This window comes from Cannabis sativa, chromosome 2 (assembly GCF_029168945.1).
Source record: "Cannabis sativa cultivar Pink pepper isolate KNU-18-1 chromosome 2, ASM2916894v1, whole genome shotgun sequence".
NCBI lineage: Eukaryota > Viridiplantae > Streptophyta > Magnoliopsida > Rosales > Cannabaceae > Cannabis > Cannabis sativa.
The window spans coordinates 7,933,651-7,954,543 of NC_083602.1; the positions used below are offsets into that span (position 1 = coordinate 7,933,651).

The window sequence follows — 20,893 nt, forward strand, 5'->3', positions numbered from 1 at the left end:
TATATAAAAGTTGGCAATACTAAATTACAAAAATGTCTTTAATTTTTTTTTAATTACCATAAAATCTTTTTATCATTTAATCATAAAAGCACTCACATTCATTTCTTCAAATAATTAGTCAAGTGATTTCAAAAAAAAAAAATACTAATAATAATTATTCAAATATAATTTTTGTATATTAAATAAAAATGATTTTGTGAACATATATTAGATTGGCCAATTTATTGTAGAATTATTATAAAATAGGATATCTTTATATATTAAAAGTGTCTATCTAACGGCATTTCTTGGTTTAACAGAATATACAAAGAATATTCTGTTAAATTTAACGATGTTAATAGGTTTATCTCCCGTTAATAAATAAACTCAATAATTAAACCCAAAAAATTAAATAATCTTTTTTTAAATTAAAAAAAATCATCTTAGCCACATATCTCTCTAACAAACCGTATATCCCATTTTCTCGCTTTGGTTTACGATCAACCAAATGCAGCTATGGCTTTGCACTCCGGTATAGGTTTTTCCAAGATCCTCGTCATAGCCGGAACAGGTATTATTAATTTCATATCATATTTCACACTTGCTTCCCCATTCAAAAAGACCTATCTTTCAATCTTGCTAATTTCTTCTCTCTAGGGTACACTACCACTGTTTTGTTCAATAACCATAAATTATCGGACTTGCTCGGAGAGAAGCTTTTCTCAGAAGCTAGAGAGAGAAACAAAATCAGCAGAGTAAAGAGAGAGAGAGCTTCGATCGACAATGGTGTATTGGGTTTGTATTTCCTTTCTCATTTGCATTCTCTTTGTTTCATCGTTGAATAAATACATCTCTTATGACGGAGTTTCTCAGGAAGTCCGGCGGTGCCGCCGTTATCGACGGCGGACTCGCCACAGAGCTCGAACGCCATGGCGCGGACCTCAACGATCCTCTATGGAGCGCCAAATGCCTTCTCACTTCCCCTCACCTTATTCGTGGGGTACTCTTTCTACCTTTTTATTTTCCTTTACTTTGCTTGACTCTGTGTTTGGGTGTCTGATTTTTCTTTCTTTCTTTCTTCATGTATGAAGAATGGAGGTACTTATTAACAGAGTTATGTTTATTCATGAATTTGGACCCGAAAATTAAGAAATAATGAATTTTGATAACTGGGTTATTGTTGAATTTTTTCCTATTAGGAAATCATCTATTGGGATTTTGAATGTACCAAAAGTGATTTTAATCGTTTCACATGACATTTATTAGGGAGATTCTTTGTCTTCTGGCTTGTTAGTAAATGAACTTATGAACAATGGCTAAAGATTCTCGCGATGAACTTATTAATTCAGTTTAAAATTATATATGGACCACTGTGGTGGTTTTTTCTTTTGTCTTGGCTTTTCGCAGCCTTTAAAACTTGCCATTAGCAGCCTTGAATTTTTTTTCTTTTTAATTGAAGTTTCATTAGAAGAAAACCGAAGAATTAATCATTACATTGTGATTCTTACCCAGCTTCATTTTCTCTGCTCCATTCTATTTCTAATGTTAGTTTCACGTTTAGATTTCAATTTTCTTATTAGTATATATGTTTTAGTCTAGCTCTTCAATTCTCTACCATATTTAACAGATTCGTTCTTATCTGATGATGTAATACAAATACAGGTTCATGGATTTGCTGAAGATCTTATGGGGAAAAAAGTTGCTACAATATTTGGAAAGTGGGATGAAAGCATGTATTATGTTAATGGTGACAGGGGCAACAATATGTATTATGTCTTTCTATTTTATATATCCTACGGATTCCAGGCTTAGACCAGACCAACAACATTTGGAGAATGGAGAATATGAGAAGGCAAATGCTGAGAAACAACGTTTAGAGAAAAAGCAAAGAATGGTATGTATGGGGCATTTTTGCAAAATGGCATTGTAAATAGCCTTTCTCACATACTTGACATTTTCTCTATAAGGAAAATGTCTATATTCACGTTTTTTTTTTTCATTCTTCTTATCTCTAATGGTATGATCTGGTGTATGGGAAATGCAGTCAAGGAAATTACAAGAAAGTGGATGGAAACCAAAATAGTTCGAAAGAGGAAGTGAAGATGGACCTTTCTGCTACATGGGTCGGTAGTCCTTACTATGTCGTCCCAAAAGTGTTACGGAAGCATTATGGTCCAGAATGTGATGTTTGGAGCGCTGGGGTAATCATTTATATTTTACATAGTGGAGTGCCCCCATTTTGGGATGGTAAGGATCTTATGTTTCATATCTTGTTGTTTTACAAATTCATTAATCATCCATAGTTGTGGACTTATATCGATTGTACCTGCTTTTTAATGGATCAATCAGAATTGGAGCAAGGAATATTTGAGCAGGTTTTAAGGGGAGAACTCGATTTTATCTCTGAACCATGGCCTAGCATATCTGAAAGTGCAAAGGATCTTGTTCGAAGAATGCTTGTAAGGGACCCTAAGAAGCGGCTTACGGCCCATGAAGTTCTTAGTAAGTTAATGGTCTTGATTGATTATTATGTCAGGTGACTTAATTTGTTTAGCATCCATAGTCATACATTTTATTTTTCTATTGTATAGATGCATCTTTTTAGTCTAAATAAGCAATATCATTTGACACTGGCATGATTTTTTTTTTTATCATAAAGTAAAAGAAATATGCAATATGAATTGTTTTATGATCTAGAGTTCTGACCCTCCTTTTTAAAAATTCTAATGGTATAAACTAGAATGTGGTGATTTGAGCATTAGTAGTAGCTTTTCCCATTTAAAATATGACGACTTATAGTTTTTTTTTTCATTCCAAATAATATGTTCTTCTAACTTAAAACTAGGCTTCACATATTTGTTTTAATGCTTCTATTATGTCGTAGGCCACCCTTGGGTTCAAGTTGGTGGTGTTGCTCCTGACAAACCTCTTGATTCCGCTGTTTTATAGCGCTTGAAACAATTCTCTACTATGAACAAGCTGAAGAAAATAGCCATTAGGGTGAGTATTTATCAGTCAACTAAACTATATAATTATAGCAGTTTAAGATGTGTACATAAGGTTAATCATTCATTAAATTACTATTGGTTAGCTTTTTTATTTCCATTTATATTTATTGCAAAGCACAAGCATGTATTGCAATTAAGGTACGATTATTATACTACGATCCATGTCCATAGAGAAAAAATGTACATTTTGATTATGTTTAGGGCATTCTATTCTTTAGTGCATGACTTGCAATTGTTGTCCATAGATGTCGATAATAGTGGACAGATCACTCTTGAGGAACTAAAGAATGGTTTGGAAAAGGTAGATGCAAATCTCAAGGATTCCGAAATAAGTGGACTAATGCAAGCGGTAAGTAATGATTCTGAGTAATGATTCTGATTCAGGGAACTGTAATAAGGCTTGTAAAAATTGTATAATCAATCTTGTTTGCTATTTATTGAAACCTATTCCGGTTGTTTTGTTAAAAATAAAATTATTTCCTGAATCGTTCTTTCCGATCGGAGAATTTGAAATGAGAATGAGAATGCGAATGAATGCGGTTAATGAGAAGAGGAAAAAAATAAAAAGAAAAACTGACCTTAAAGTGGGAATATAAACAAGGATTCATCTTCTTTCCTCTAACTACTACAAGTTGATGAAGTTAGATTATAGTCTAATATATCCTTTGTAACAACTTCAAAGATTGTTAGATTATAGTCTAACATAATTATCCATGTAATAACATTCTATATAAGTGTCTGATGTATGAGTGTTATTAGCTAGCTTATCATGTAATGTAATTCTCTTGTTCCCCCACCCCCACTTTTTTTTTTCTTTATTTTCTTCCCAATATATATTTGGCTCAGAAAGCATAGATTTTAGTTTCACATCTATTTGTGCATTCTCTCTCTTTCTATTGGAATAAAAGAATAAATATGTATTTATATAATTATTATTGTTTTTCTTAATTGAACAAATATAAATTATTATTATTGTAATTCTTGTAATTTTTTAAATAAATAATTAAATTTTAAATAAAATTAATATTTACGTGCTTCGGTACGTAACTTCTACCTAGTATATATATATGTTATAAATATTATTAATTATGTGATGTCCAAATCTTTTATTTATTACTATTAATGTAATCAACATTCCCTTTTTTTTAGTTTTCTTTTTTCTTAATTTCTTAATATTTGACTCTTGTATGTGTATAAATAGGAGATCACCTAATGGAATAAAACACTCAGAAAATTCTCATCTCTTCTCTATTTTCTTTCTCTAAATTATAATATTACATAATACTAATATTTCATAATACGTTATCAGCACGAGACCAAGGTATGACAATGTTTTTGTTATGTGATCTCGAATTGCTTCAAAGTCATGATACACTACATATATATATTTATATATATACTCATATGACTGAAACACATTCGAGTTAGCCATTTTTTTAATGAATTAATATTTATACAATATATGTTTATGCTTATATATATTTATATAGATGCTTATATATATATTATATATGTGTGTTGATTTGTTTATCATATTATATTGTTTAATCTTATTATCTTATTCTATATTGTACTATATTTTGTTGTATTTTTTTTCCAAAATGTATGTATATGTCTAATAATTTACACTTTATATTGATATAGTTTTCTCCATGGCAAACCTTGCAAAACTTGATTTTGTGGCACTTGATATTTCTGGAAAAAACTATTTGTCATGGATTCTTGATGCTGAAATCCATTTAGATGCTATGGGTCTTGGAGACACCATCAAAGATCAAAATACTGAAACAAAACAAAATAAGGCCAAGGCTATGATTTTCCTTCGCCATCATCTCCATGAGGGGTTAAAATCTGAATATCTAACTGTAAAAGATCCTCTTGTGCTTTGACAAAATTTGAAAGAAAGATATGGCCATCAAAAAACTGTCATATTGCCAAAGGCTATGAATGATTTGTTGCACCTGAGGTTGCAAGATTTTAAATCAGTAAGTGATTATAACTCTGCAATGTTTAATATCACTTCTAAATTAATGTTGTGTGGAGAAAAAGTTACTGACTATGAAATGTTAGAAAAAACATATACTACTTTTCATGCCTCTAATGTGCTCCTGCAGCAGCAATATAGAGAGCAAAATTTTAAAAAATATTCAGAATTGATTTCATATCTTCTAGTAGCTGAGCAGAATAATGAACTTTTGATGAAAAATCATGAATCTCGCCCAACTGGGTCCACTCCATTCCTTGAAGTGAATGCTACAATTGTTGACAATCATAATTATAGTTGTAGTCGTGATCATAATCGAAGTAATAGACGTGGTCGTGACCATAATCAAAGTCGTGGTCGTGGTCGCGATCGCGGTCGAAGCAATGTTTGGCATCGTAATGGTCAAAATAAAAATTCATATACTCCAATGAAAAGCACAACTACTGAGAACAAGGGAAAAGGTCCTCAAAATAATAATCATAGAAATTCTGAAAATTTATGTTCCAGATGTGGAATAAAAGGACACTGGGCACGTGCCTGTCGTACGGCAAAACACCTTGTTGATCTTTATCAAGCATCCGTGAAAGGAAAGGAGAAAATAGAAGCAAATTTTGCCTATCAAGATGATGGTTTTCTCAAAGAGCCTTTGGATATTACACACTTAGATGTTGCAAATTTTTTTAATGAAGATCTCATTAATAACAACATGAATATCGATAATGGAGATGGGAATGTCCACAATTAGTCACTTTTCTTTGTTATGTTTTTTTTTTATTATTATCATTTATTTACTTTAAGGTGTTTATTTTATTTGGCATGTAATGAACTTTTATTATTTAAGCATTTATATTTTGAACTTATTATGTTTTTTTTTTGTTAATGAAGTAATGGACATTTGTCATTCTATACATGATTCTACAAATAATGGTGATGATATGTGTTTGGTGGATAGCGCAACCACTCATACAATACTTAGAAGTGATAAATATTTTTCAAATTTATCAAGAATGAAGGCAAATGTTAATACAATATCGAAAATCGCAAATTTAATTGAAGGCTCCGGAAGAGCCATTATATTGATGCCTAGATGAACAAAAATTATTATAGATGATACCTTATTATCCACCAAATCAAAAAGGAATCTGTTGAGTTTCAAAGATATACGTCGTAATGGATATCATATTAAGACAATAGATGAAAATAATTTTGAATATCTTTGCATTACATCTATTGTTTCAAGAAAAAAATGCATATTAGAAAACTTACCTGGTTTGTCTTCAGGTTTGTACGTTACACGTATAAGTACAATAGAAACTCATGTTATTGTGAACGAGAAGTTAACAAACCAGAAAAATTTATTTGTTATTTGGCATGACCGGTTAGGCCATCCCGGTTCAATTATGATGCGTAGAATAATAGAGAACTCACATGGTCATCCATTGAAGAACCAAAAGATTCTTTTATCCAATGAGTTCTCATGTGCTGCTTGTTCTCAAGGAAAGTTAATCATTAAGCCCTCACCGGTAAAGGTTGGAATTGAATCCCCTAGATTTCTTGAATGAATTCAGGGCGACATATGTGGGCCTATTTGCCCACCATGTGGACCATTCAGATATTTTATGGTATTGATAGATGCATCAACTAGATGGTCACATGTTTGCTTATATCTACTCGTAATGTAGCATTTGCAAGATTGCTTGCTCAAATAATCCGATTACGAGCACAATTCCCAGACTATGCAATCAAGACAATCCGTCTTGATAATCCTGGTGAATTTACATCACAGGCTCTTAATGATTATTGTATGTCAATAGGGATAAATGTTGAACATCCTGTTGCTCATGTACATACACAAAATGATCTAGCAGAATCATTTATTAAGCACCTCCAATTAATCGCAAGACCATTACTTATGAGAACAAAACTCCCAATTATAGCTTGGGGACATGCTATTTTACATGCTGCGGCACTTGTACGCATTAGGCCAACATCATATCACAAGTTCTCCTACTACAATTGGCTTTCGGTCAGGAGCCAAATATTTCCCATCTAAGAATCTTTGGTTGTACAGTATATGTTCTGATTGCTCCACCACAACGAACAAAGATGGGTCCTCAAAGGAGGCTGGGAATATATGTTGGGTATGAATCTCCATCTATCATTAAATATCTCGAACCCACAACTGGAGATGTATTTACAACACGTTTTGATGATTGTCATTTTGATGAGACAAGTTTCCCAGCTTTAGGGGGAGGGGAAAAGAAACAGCTGGAAAAAGAAATTATATGGAATGCACAATCATTATCTCAATTTGATCCTCGTACAAATTAATGTGAACTTGAAGTTCAAAGAATAATTCATTTACAAAATATTACAAATCAATTACCAAATGCATTCACTGACCCAAAGAAAATTACAAAATCACATATTCCAGCTTAAAATGTTCCAATTCGAATTGAAGTCCCAGAAGGAGAATTAATTAATGATTCTAAAGCACGTTTGAAACGTGGTAGACCAGTCGGTTCCAAAGATAAAAATCCTTGAAAAAGAAAGGGAGCAAATAATCAAGATGGCCCTAATGAAGAGGCTGAAAATTTCGAGGAAGATGTTGACATAAACAAATCTCTTGAAGAGATTCGAAAATTCGAAAATATTAGCAATAATGAGATCTCAATAAATTATGTCAATACAGGAAAAGAATGGAACCGACTCGAAGTAATTGTCGACAATATTTTTGCTTATAATGTAGCGCTAGAAATTATAAATGAAAACGAGGATCTTGAACCTAAATCTATCAAAGAATGTCAAAATAGAAAAGATTGGCCAAAATGGAAAGAAGCAATTCAAGCAAAATTGAATTCACTTGCTAAACGCAAAGTATTTGGACCTATAGTCCAAACACCTGAAGGTGTGAAACCCGTTGGATACAAATGGGTATGTTTACGTAAAAGAAATGAGAAAAATGAAGTTGTGAGATACAAAGCAAGACTGGTAGCTCAAGGTTTTTCTCAAAGGCCAGGTATTGATTATGAGGAGACTATTCTCCTGTGGTGGATGCAATAACATTAAGATATTTGGTTAGCCTGGCTGTGAGTGAAAAACTCGATATGCGATTAATGGATGCAGTCACAGCTTATTTATATGGATCATTAGATAGTGATATTTACATGAAGATCCCTGAAGGATTTAAGATGCCTGATGCATATAATTCAAGCAATCGAGAAATGTGCTCAATTAAATTACAAAGATCATTGTATGGATTAAAACAATCAGGACGCATGTGGTACAACTGACTTAGTGAATATTTATTAAAAGAAGGATATAAAAATAATCCTCTTTGCCCATGTGTTTTTATAAAAAGTTCAAGTCCTGAGTTTGCTATTATTGCTGTATATGTTGATGATTTGAATATTATTGGAACTCTTGAAAAACTTTGGTGGAATATCTAAAGAAAGAGTTCGAAATGAAAGATTTAGGAAAAATAAAATTTTGTCTTGGTCTACAAATTGAGCATTTAAAATGTGGAATTTTCATTCATCTGTCAACATATACTGAAAAGATTTTGAGACGGTTTTATATGGATAAATCACACCCATTGAGTAGCCCAATGATAGTTAGGTCACTTGATGTAGAAAAAGATCATTTTCGACCTAGAGAAGAACATGAAGAGCTCCTTGGTCCAGAAGTACCATATCTTAGTGCAATAGGAGCATTGATGTATCTTGCTAATTGTACAAGACCTGATATAGCTTACTGTCAATTTATTAGCAAGATTTAGTTCTGCTCCAACATATAGACATTGGAAAGGGATTAAGCACATACTTCGCTATCTCCAGGGTACTATTGATAAAGGATTATTCTATTCTAATAATTGTGGGTCACAACTTATTAATTATGTGGATGTCTAAATTTTTTATTTATTACCATTAACGTAATCAACAATCCTTTTTTCTTAGTTTCCCTTTTTCTTAGTTTCTTAATATTTGACTCTTGTATGTATATAAATAGGAGATCACTTATTGGAATAAAACACTCAGAAAATTCTCATCTCTTCTCTATTTTCTTTCTCTAAATTATAATATTACATAATACTAATATTTCATAATAATATATATATTTTTTATAGATTAAATACTATTTTAGTGTGATTAAATCTTAAAAAAAAATTGTGTGTATTTGTCTTACATTGCTCATATGTGAGTGATTTGTGAGATTTATATTATACCAAGTAGTAACTAAGCTATAACCTTACAATAGAATTTTAGTAATTAGATAAATACTATTTTGGTGTCATTAAATCTATAAAAAAAATGATAAATAAGTTTTTTATATTTTTTTCTTTTGTGAATTATGACTTGGATAGAATAATTTTGCTTTTCAACTGTGAGTTACTTACTATACCATTTATTTTTCTTTGACGAATTAAATATTTAATGTTACTTATCAAGTTAGAGATCCTAAAATGGTTTACAATATTTTGATAAATTTTGAATAATTGATTATTACAAATTAAAATTTAGATGTTATACTATGAAAATATTATATACATGAGTGTAATTTACTATTTAAATTTAAATGATTGCATTTCTTAAGATAACCACAAAATTCTTTTATATATTTATATTTAGGGGTTTATATATATGATGCAAAAATAGGTGTGTGATGCATCTTTGTTATGTTTATATATGTATAATCTTTTTTTTTTAAAAAAAAAAAAAAATAACAATGTACATTGCAATTATTTAAAATATCTCGCAAATTTTTAATAAAATTTTAATAATTTATTTTTTTTTTAAATTTAGTTCAACAATTTGTTTCACTCTTGTATTAAAATTAATACGAGTACAAAAAAAATATTTAAACTATATTTTTCAATACAATAAATTATTTAAAATATACAGAATATATTAAATAACTAAAGTGTAGTACAATAAAATAAAATGAAATTATTTTACGTACTGAAAATACGATAGGAACATAAATTGTGTAACCAATTATTTTGGTGTATTGAGAGCTTCTCTTTATATATTATGTGAGTAGAGATAGTTTTGCCTTACAGATTAATGATTTTTGATAATAATTATTAAATTAAATTATATGAGATCCAGTAATCATATTAATAGTGGTATAATACATTACAATATCGTTAAGTATTATCAATACTTTTAACATTTCTTATATTAATATAGTCATAAATATTTCACGTGCACGTGTGACTTTTCACTAGGAATAATTAAAAAGTACAAAATATAATAACAAATATTATATAATAAGTTCTCAATCAATTTATAGATTCAACATTGGATAGTGAGTTTCTTTACAAATTTTTTAATATTTCTAGATCTATTTTATATAACTAAATATTTCAAAAAATTATGTATAAATTACGTAGTTATAACTCATTGTTTAATTTTTATTATGTGTTAAATAAATTTATTAGAAATAACAATAGTGACAAAGTATACAATGATAATAACGATTTTAAATAATCATGACATAAAAAGAGAAATGTTTACTTAAATAATTTTTAACAAATAAATCAATCATTTTTGGATCAAGAGCATCCCAATTTCTTGGATCAAATGTGTCAAGTAAATTTTTAAATGAGTTTGTTTGCTCAAAGATTATTATTATCCTCTAAAATTTTATTTTCGAGTGAATTATTCAAATGGTCATCATCACAATTTTTATAATCAAAATTTTGATTTTCTAGATTATCATTTTCAATAGGCACATCATCTTTATTTTCCACATTATCATTTTCAATAGGCATGTCACTTCTTATTTCTACATTATCATTTTCACTATGATTCTCAATAATAGGCAACATATTTTCAGAAATTTCAGTATCAACAACATTATGATTATGATTTTCAAAAGAAACTTGTGGTTCTTTTATAATGAATTTATCAAGAGCTCCTCTTTGAGATTGCGTTAACTCCTCAATTTTTTTCTTTTTCTTACGTTTTTCATACCCAGACTCATATTTTTTAATTTTATGAGACAAAGTAATAGCAACAACTAATATAATATTTCAAAGAACAATCAAGATAATAATAATTATTAATTTAAAAGTTCAAAAAGGGATGAAAAAACATGATATTTGCTGCTAATTCCGTCTTCAAAGTTTAAAACTTCAAATTGTGAAAATTTGCCGTCACCAATTGGCCAATGCTCATTTAAAATTGATTTTCTGATTTATGTAATGATATTTTTAGAATAAAGTTATTGTACTAATAAATAATAATTAACTAAATAACAATTAATCTCAATTAAAAAAAATTTACAAAAATATGATTGATTGACAGTATTAAACAATGGTGAATTACAACATATACATTATGTAAATATGTAAATAGGTATAATACATATTACATACTTTTTTTTCTCTATTAGTTTCAGCATTAAATACGTAAATAAGTATATTTAGTTTTTTTAAAAAATAAAAGGTAAAAAGACAAAGAAAAAAAACTAGCTAACTACTAATATTAACTACACTGTTAATCATAAAAAGTGAGATCAAATATAACAAATATACAGATTTGAAATTAAAAATAATAAACAATATAGATACAATGAACAAAGAATAAATATCAAATACATACCTTCTATTAACCGTTGATAAATTTGCCTCAAAAAATTCCAATGAATGATATTATTCTTCAATTCTTTTTTTTTATATATATATAAAAAAAAAACTAAAAATATAGATGATAATAAAATATATCTAATATCTTTCTTCTCAATTCTCATAAACAATTTTGATTTTTGATGTGGATGAAAAAGCTTAAAATGGGATATATATATATATATATAGTAGGTGAATACAAAAGTTTTAAAAAAATTAATTAAATGGTATTAATAAATTTGGTACCGTTAGTTTATTAAAAACTAGGAAATTTGGTACTTAATTGACTAATAGTCTAATACTTGGTTTATAAAAAAAAATTAAAAAGGTTAAAAATTAATGAGCTTTTGTTGGGAAGGAGAAGAATGAGAGAGATAAGACCAACGTCTCTCAATTAATGATCCCTATTAAATGGGCTTTTGCAATGACCAAGGGAGGGAGCTTATCAAAAAAAAAAATAATAATAACAAAATTGGGCCCTTTTCTTGCGTGGGCCCTGTGCAGTAGGTCTGCCTGCACACCATTAGGGTTGGGCCTGATTGTCAAATATATTGGGTCATATGGTATTTTCTCCTTCTCTTCATCGATCGAGATATCCTCCTTTTCACCCAAGAAAGATTAATTGAATTACCAAAAATTTAGAGCAAGAAATGCAATGAAGTGCATTTAAATATATTTTTTAGGGGTATACAAATTAATATTAGCAATTCAAATAATTTATGGTTGGCTTGTCTAGGATATGGGATCTCACGCTGCATCTTTACTCTTATATTGGATGGTGCATATAAACAATGCATTAGGAATTAGATTTAACTATTAAGATTGCTAAAACATCTAGATGGGTTGCAAAATGACCGTATCATCTTCTACAATATTAAAAGTTGAAATTTGAGGGCGGTAATATAATACTAAAAGCTGCTATTAGTGGATAACTTTGCTTATATAATTAAATTTATTAACATGCTTCTTGCAGAAAACTATATAAATGAAGAAACTATGATGCTCAAATTTCATTACACCTTTAATAATTTTCTCAACAAGTATTAATTTGTAACTTGTCTGCTCAGATCTCGTCGACGATGGAAGAACATTCCAAAGCTCTGGCACGATCAAGGAGAGGGAGAATGAGAGAGAGATTTGGGGCTTTGGGGTTCTCGAGCATTGGCAAAACTAAGCAATTGTGTGGCTGCCACGAGGGTTGGGGAGGCTGCCGTGAGGGTTGGGGTGGCTGGTGGCGGGGATTGGCATGTGGCTGGAGATGAAGAAGACAAGGAAGAGAAAAAAGAAAAAAAATTATTTTAAAAATTTTAAATAATTTATTTATTTTTATTATAATTTTTTTAAAATTAAAATTATAATTTAGACCAATAATAATTGGACATGTGTCAATTTTGAATAAGTGAACATATCTTTTAAAGTTGGGACTAACGGACTTACAAAAAGTACGACTTTGAGGACTATTGCCGCTATTTTTTGTGGTTAGGGATTAATCTCAATCAAAGTAAATTTTTAAAGGACTTTTGCTGCAAATATCCCTTATAATTTTTATGTAATTTTATATTTTTTTTATTCATTTAATATTTGTTTATTGTTTTACCCAAAATTAAACTATAATATTAATATTATATAGTGCTTTATGTAATACAAAATTTAGTTGTTTGCAAGAAATTGTGCTTTATTATGAAGAGGAGTGCTACCATCAACCTTCTGTTACAATCTCTAAGTTAATTTCCATGCCCAAAAATACATGTCGGAATATTTTTTTTCCAATTTTTTTTCACGGGGGTATTTGTTATGCTTACAATATCATCCCTGTAAATTTTTGAAATTTTTTGAATAGTTTACAGTGCCGAAAATACGTTTGAAGTTTTTTGAACGCGCGTGGTAAACTGGAATATCAGGAACTCTTTTTTTGCTACTGTAAACTATTCGGAATTTTCAAAAATTTACAGGGATGATATTGTAAATATAACGAATACCACTATGAAAAAAATTTGAAATAAAATATTTCGGCATGTGATTTCGGACGTGAAGATTGACTAAGAAATTGTAATTAGTATTTCTTTATGATGAATCGTTGGTCGTATGCATGCCTAAGCCAACACCTCTACTCCCTAGGGTTGGCCCCAAAATTAAATTATAATATTAATAGGTTAATTATCAATTTTTCTCCCCGAACTTTGACATGTACTAAGTCATGCCCCCCGAACTTTTTTGGCCGTTAAAAATTTCCCCTGAACTATTAAGATTGTTAGATTTAAGGACTTTTGTCTAATTTTAGTAAAAAAATTCTAACATAGATGAAAATTTTAGATAAAAGTCCTTAAATCTAACAATCTCAATAGTTCAGGAGGAATTTTTAACGGCCAAAAAAATTCAAGAAGCATAATTTGGTATATGTCAAAATTCGGGGGAAAAATTACTTATTAGCCATATGAATATTATACGGTGCTTTGTGTAATAAAAAGAAAGGCATTTTACATAAGTGTATACATTTTCTTAAATAATTACAAAAAAATGTGCAAAAAAAATTAATTGTCACAATGTACACATTTGAAAACATTTTTACATAAAATCATACAAATTCTTAATTTAATTATATTGGATGGATTTAATGAGAATGATTACCATAATTCAATTTTATCCGTTTTTTAATTATTTGTATGGCTAAATTGTACAACATTTAATGAGTAAGCTTTCAAACCATAATCAATATTAGAATATTACTAATAAATAATAAAATTTGTATTAGGCATGGTATATAATATCATGTATATAATATGTACATTAATAATAAAATTTGTATTAGAATATTACTAATATCACGTATATAATCTGTACATTAATAATTGCATGGTATATTTTTCAAACTCAATACTTATATAATCATGATTTTTTTATTAAAATATGTCATATATGCCCTATATATTATGAGATTAGTACTGCTATTATGTTGTTTAATTTAATATTCATAATATATATATTATGATATTTTGTTTGAAAAATCTTTGGAAATATTTTGTATGTATATATGTTTATTTTATTTTCTATTAATTAAACATACTAATTTAATAAACAAAATAATAATATTCACATAGGTTTATTATATTAGTGTCATGTTTCTTTTTTAGAAAATAAATAAATATATAAAAAAAACTGTTTATCTTCTTCTTTCTTTTTTGTTTATTCATTTATTGTATCCTATTTATTTTTTCTAATTAAATAATATTTGGAGTTTATAAAGTTTTGTTTGTTTATTTATTTATTTTTTGATGTAAGAATTGTATTTCAATAGAAAATTCTTCCACTAACTCATTAGAAAATAATAAATATATAGACACAATAAAAAGAAAATATATTTATTTTAGTATAGTATAAATTGGCTATGTTTATTTTTATATTTACAATTATAATAAACATACTAATAATATAAAATACTTTGTATATATATGTTTATTTTGTTTTTATTTATTAAACATACTAATTTAATAAACAAAATAATAATATTCAGATATGTTTATTATATCACTCTGCGTGTCATGTTTATTTTTTAGAATTTTAAGCATTGATTTATATTTATATACATTAATGTTTATAATTTTGATATTGTATTTTATTGAAAAAAAACTTATTAAGTTATATTAATTCATACTAAAATAAATAATAAACATTTATCTTTAATAAAAAAAAATATTTAATTTGTTTATTTTTATAAAACTGTTTATTATTTATTTACTTAATTTGACAAAATTCTTTATTTTGAATTTTAATAAACATGTTTTATTATTAATAATTTTTATTTATTTTTTTTAATTAAATAATATTTAGAGTTTATAAAGTTTTGTTTGTTTATTTATTTATTTTTTGATGTAAGAATTGTATTTCAATAGAAAATTCTTCCACTAACTCATTAGAAAATAATAAATATATAGACACAATAAAAAGAAAATATATTTATTTTAGTATAGTATAAATTGGCTATGTTTATTTTTATATTTACAATTATAATAAACATACTAATAATATAAAATACTTTGTATATATATGTTTATTTTGTTTTTATTTATTAAACATACTAATTTAATAAACAAAATAATAATATTCAGATATGTTTATTATATCACTCTGCGTGTCATGTTTATTTTTTAGAATTTTAAGCATTGATTTATATTTATATACATTAATGTTTATAATTTTGATATTGTATTTTATTGAAAAAAAACTTATTAAATTATAATAATTCATACTAAAATAGATAATAAACATTTATTCTTTAATAAAAAAATATTTAATTTGTTTATTTTTATAAAACTGATTATTATTTATTTAGTTAATTTTACAGAATTCTTTATTTTGAATTTTAATAAACATGTTTTATTATTAATAATTTTTATTTATTTTTTCTAATTAAATAATATTTGGAGTTTATAAAGTTATGTTTGTTTATTTATTTATTTTTTGATGTAAGAATTGTATTTCAATAGAAAATTCTTCCACTAACTCATTAGAAAATAATAAATATATAGACACAATATAAAGAAAATATATTTATTTTAGTATAGTATAAATTGGCTATGTTTATTTTTGTATTTACAATTATAATAAACATACTAATAATATAAAATACTTTGTATATATATGTTTATTTTGTTTTTATTTATTAAACATACTAATTTAATAAACAAAATAATAATATTCAGATATGTTTATTATATCACTCTGCGTGTCATGTTTATTTCTTAGAATTTTAAGCATTGATTTATATTTATATACATTAAGGATTATAATTTTGATATTGTATTTTATTGAAAAAAAATTATTAAGTTATATTAATTCATACTAAAATAGATAATAAACATTTATCTTAAATAAAAAAAAATATTTAATTTGTTTATTTTTATAAAATTGTTTATTATTTATTTACTTAATTTGACAAAATTCTTTATTTTGAATTTTAATAAACATGTTTTATTATTAATAATTTTTAAAACATTAATATAATAAACATAAGGATAAAATATTACAAAATAATATTATAAACATTAATTAATATAATAATCTATTTATGGTAATTAGTTTAATCATTAATGATTTATATTATTTAATGATTAAAATGTATGATTTTATGTAATAAATTTTGAAAATGTATAAATTTTTCAAATAATTTTCTTTTACACATTTTTTGTAATAATTTTATTTTTGTTGTGAAAAAAAGCCTAAAAAGAAATAGTTGTTTACCAACATTAAACTATAATATTAATATTATATGGTAGTTTGTGTAATAAAAAAAATAATTGTTTATATTATTTAGTGATGTAATAAAAAATAGTTGTTTGCAACGCGTGGACCCGGCAATAGGATTGTACGTCCCACGCTAGATGCAACCCAACTACTTTGCCCCACGTGACTGGAGGGACCCGGCGATAGGATTGTATAAAGTAATCAATATAAACATATTAAAAAAGTTATGTTTCGTCCATGTGGGAGGGATGGGATTTCTTCTTCCTTAAACCAAATCAAAACTTGTTCTTCTCAGTTAGTGTAAAAATCAATCTCAGATGCTATCCTACTCTCCACTCCTCATCTCACTGCACAACAGACTCAGAGACACAAAAAAACCTCTTTTTCCCTCTCCACCAAGGAACCCACTCACCGGCGGCGGCGCAGTTGCATCGTCCTCTAAGATCATGTATGTATGTCGTTTCAGTATTTTTTTTTCCTTTCTTTCTTTCTTTCTATGTCTATCTCTTCGTGCCTTATGTATGAATTTTTGTTATTGCTCGGTATTAGTTCTCATAGGGCTTGATTATCTTCCTTGACGCTCGCTGGGTTTATCATACAATACAAGTTTGGAATTAATTTGTTTTTTGGCATTTTTGCTCGCAACGTGTTTGATATAATGTCTCTTTCAATATTATGCATTTTTCATTAGTTTTATCGTGCAAAGTTGACAATTTTGTAATTAGTTTTGTTGGTTTAAATCATTTAAACACCTAGTAAAATCCATGAAAGGTAACCATATTCTACTTGCATTTGTCTTTTTAGAAAGAGATTAATGGACTTAGTAGCATTTTTTTCTATGATGTGATTGAAAGTTTTTTTAACTCGTTGCTTTCGATTTTTTTAGGATTGAAAACTGTATAATATTTTCTGTGTCGTAACATAGCATAAAGATTTTTTTTAAATTGATTTGGATTTGGGGTGCTATAATTGTACAGGACGTGAGTAATATTCGAGAAGTTTCTGATCATCAGGTGAGGAGCTATGCTTCTTTCTAGTTTTCACTTCGTTTCTTCGAATGCCCAATTTTTCATTTTAAGCTTCTGGGCATTAAAGATTTGTTTTTTCTTATGTTGTTTATTTATGCACTATTGACTGTTTTTCTTGACAATTTTGTGGGTTTAAAGGAGGTGTTTGTGGATCCTTCCCGGGATGAAAGTTTGATCTTTGAGATATTAGAATTGAAGGAAGAAGTTGGTGATGATGGAAGTGCGTCATGGTTTCTTCAAGACCTTGCCTCTGAACAAGAATCTGAAGGCTGCGTGGTAAAATTTTTTTTCCCTATTATTGTTCACACTCATTAATTGTGTATTCATCTATAATTGCTAACTTGATCATATTTTCCTTGTCTTAGATTGTTTATGGTTTTATTTTGAAAGGATTATCCAATTTGTTTCATATAAATAGGTACATGCTAATTTAGTCCTCTTCAGTCCTTATTCTCTAGTTTCAATCTATGTAAGATGGTAATTAAAGGGATATCTGTGGCAAAACCCCCTTAATATTTATAATTGTGACACGTATGAACTTAATTAAAAAAACTGGCGGCAAAAGTACCTTATATTACGATTTTGTTACAGTGGTACTATTATCAGACGTTACCTCTTTCAATGTTATCTTGTATTAAATTTTGTCAACCAAAAATGGTCTATGCTATGCAGAGAGGTTGTGGCTGAACTAAAGGCTGCTGGTGCCACTTGGATTCAGTTTGATGAGCCCACCCTTGTGAAGGATCTTGATTCTCACCAATTACAAGCATTTACTCGTGCCTACTCAGAACTAGAGTCATCTTTGTCTGGTTTGAATGTTATAATTGAATCATATTTTGCTGATGTTCCTGCCGAGGCATACAAAACACTTACCTCTCTAAAGGGTGTAGCTGGGTATGGCTTTGACCTTGTGAATGAGACTAAGTTAGATGCGGAGATCAAGTCATGGCTTGCATTTGCTGCTCAAAAAGTAGTTGAAGTAAATGCCCTGGCTAAGGCATTGTCTGGGCACAAGGATGAGGTGCTTTTTTCTCCCTACATATTATATTTGTTATTCAATATTTTTCGAGACAGAAAATTATACTTAATAGGCTTTTTAATTTAGTTGCAAGCTTATTAGTTAAATTATTTGCATAATAACTTGCTACTTTTTTATATCTTTCTGATTCTTGAGGAATTGGGATTTAATTTATTAGTTTTGAGCTCTTTTCCCTCTCTCTTTTGTAATCTATAAATTTTTATAGGGATATTCCTTTCATTATTTTTACGTAATTTTATTATTTAGCTCTAACTAGGAAGACACTGTATGAACAGGACTACATATAAATGTAATGATGAATGTTGCCGCTGTCTTGTTGTGTCATGTGATGATCAGTCAAGCTTGGATTTTACTTTATGATTTTTTTTTTATGTAACTTTTTGTGCTGGCCTACTATATAATTCTACAATACAAGTGAATAAATTCAGTGTCTGATTTTTTATTTGTCTCCAGGCTTTCTTTGCTGCCAATGCAGCAGCTCAAGCTTCAAGAAAATCTTCCCCTAGGGTAACAAATGAGCATGTTCAAAAATCAGTAAGTCTATGTTAAATCTTCAACATCTTGTGTTCTATAGTTTTGATGTGATCATCTTTTTCTTACTCTGGACTGCAATTCTTTGCTTTTAAAGGCTGCTGCTTTGAAGGGCTCTGACCTCCGTCGAGCAACAAATGTGAGTGTCAGGCTGGATGCCCAGCAGAAAAAGTTGAGCCTTCCCGTTCTTCCAACTACCACAATTGGATCCTTCCCTCAGACCATGGATCTCAGAAGAGTCCGTCGTGAATACAAGGCTAAAAAGTGAGCTCCTGGCTAGCTGAGTATTGCTATAATTGTCCTAAAAAATTTCTAAATGATTTTGTTTGAACTAACTGAACTGTTATTGGTGTATACATTAGAATCTCCGAAGAAAATTATGTCAGTGCGATCAAGGAGGAGATTAACAAAGTTATCAAGCTCCAAGAAGAACTCGACATTGATGTATAGTTTTCACATTTATATCTTTTTATGAAGATCTTATTAAACTTCTCCTTTGTCAATCAGAGGAATGATATGGTTGAGTACTTTGGAGAGCAATTATCTGGCTTTGCCTTCACTGTGAATGGGTGGGTTCAGTCTTATGGATCTTGCTGTGTCAAGCCACCTATCATCTATGGTGATGTTAGTCGCCCTAAGGCCATGACAGTCTTTTGGTCCTCATTAGCTCAGAGTTTGACTAAGCGCCCAATGAAAGGAATGCTCACTGGTCCTGTAACTATTTTGAATTGGTCTTTCGTTAGAAATGATCAACCAAGGTAAGATACAAGTATAAATTAATATTCTGGATATTTATCTTTTTTTTCTACTTTTTCCCTAATTAATGTCTTTTTGCTTTCAGGTCTGTGACCTGCTATCAAATTGCTTTGGCGATTAAGGATGAAGTTGAGGATCTTGAAAAGGCCGTGGTGTGTATGACATCCACTCACCAAGGATCCCATCTGCAGAAGAAATCGCTGACCGGATCAATAAGATGCTTGCTGTCTTGGAGACTAACATTCTGTAAATGTAGAAGTTTTTGAAATGCTCAATGGAGAGCCTTGATGTTGCATTTTATCATATATCCTCTTGTATCTGTTTTTTCCTTACATGTTTCTACATGGAAGAATTGATTGGAAAGAAGTGAAGAATGAAAAGAATATTAATACTCAATTCAAAGTTTTCAAACTATGAATTCATCATCCAACATATTGAAAAATGAAAACTAAATTAATTAAACACTAGTACAAAAAACTAACAAGTTCTCCCAACAACAAAGAAGAACCTCATTTTGTAAGAATCCTAAAATTGATCAACACAAGATCATGGACGAGTCCAATTTTTGGTATTTATATTGAATCTTTGAAACAATTTCATTACGAACAATTTGGCTCTTCATACTACTTGTGATTAAAACAGAATAATTACACTAAACCAAAATATTTATTTAACCTATTTTAATCAAAGAATATCAAA

The 20,893-nt window shown here is 28.5% G+C and overlaps 2 protein-coding genes across 4 annotated transcripts; both read left to right on the forward strand.

The window, feature by feature from the left end:
- The first annotated feature begins 493 nt into the window (after nt 1-493).
- LOC115719896 (uncharacterized) lies at nt 494-3,483 on the forward strand. Of its 3 annotated transcripts, none has more exons than XM_061110055.1 (5): nt 494-550; nt 637-774; nt 853-979; nt 2,864-2,979; nt 3,233-3,483. In XM_061110055.1, the coding sequence occupies exons 1-4, from the start codon at nt 496-498 to the stop codon at nt 2,898-2,900; spliced, it is 357 nt and encodes a 118-aa protein (XP_060966038.1). In that variant the 5' UTR covers nt 494-495; the 3' UTR covers nt 2,901-2,979; nt 3,233-3,483. The 3 variants fall into 3 exon arrangements, with proteins under 3 accessions (XP_060966038.1, XP_060966036.1, XP_060966037.1); XM_061110053.1 differs by having other exon boundaries at nt 857-979; XM_061110054.1 differs by lacking the exon at nt 3,233-3,483 and having other exon boundaries at nt 857-979; nt 2,864-3,181.
- Nucleotides 3,166-20,590, forward strand: LOC115719856 (5-methyltetrahydropteroyltriglutamate--homocysteine methyltransferase 1-like). Its single transcript, XM_061109120.1, has 12 exons — nt 3,166-3,336; nt 5,102-5,366; nt 6,654-6,814; nt 17,818-17,853; nt 18,007-18,144; nt 18,234-18,286; nt 18,541-18,889; nt 19,361-19,441; nt 19,536-19,702; nt 19,801-19,882; nt 19,916-20,196; nt 20,280-20,590. The coding sequence occupies exons 1-12, from the start codon at nt 3,166-3,168 to the stop codon at nt 20,458-20,460; spliced, it is 1,965 nt and encodes a 654-aa protein (XP_060965103.1). The 3' UTR covers nt 20,461-20,590.
- The last annotated feature ends 303 nt before the right edge of the window (nt 20,591-20,893 follow it).

Coding starts and splice junctions, on each gene's coding strand:
- LOC115719896 (XM_061110053.1), top strand. CDS start 496: ATGGCTTTGCACTCCGGTATAGGTTTTTCCAAGATCCTCGTCATAGCC. Junction 551..636: donor CCTCGTCATAGCCGGAACAG/GTATTATTAATT, acceptor TCTTCTCTCTAG/GGTACACTACCACTGTTTTG. Junction 980..2,863: donor CCCCTCACCTTATTCGTGGG/GTACTCTTTCTA, acceptor ATTATGTCGTAG/GCCACCCTTGGGTTCAAGTT.
- LOC115719856 (XM_061109120.1), top strand. CDS start 3,166: ATGTACATTTTGATTATGTTTAGGGCATTCTATTCTTTAGTGCATGAC. Junction 17,854..18,006: donor GAGAAGTTTCTGATCATCAG/GTGAGGAGCTAT, acceptor GTGGGTTTAAAG/GAGGTGTTTGTGGATCCTTC. Junction 19,442..19,535: donor ATGAGCATGTTCAAAAATCA/GTAAGTCTATGT, acceptor TTGCTTTTAAAG/GCTGCTGCTTTGAAGGGCTC.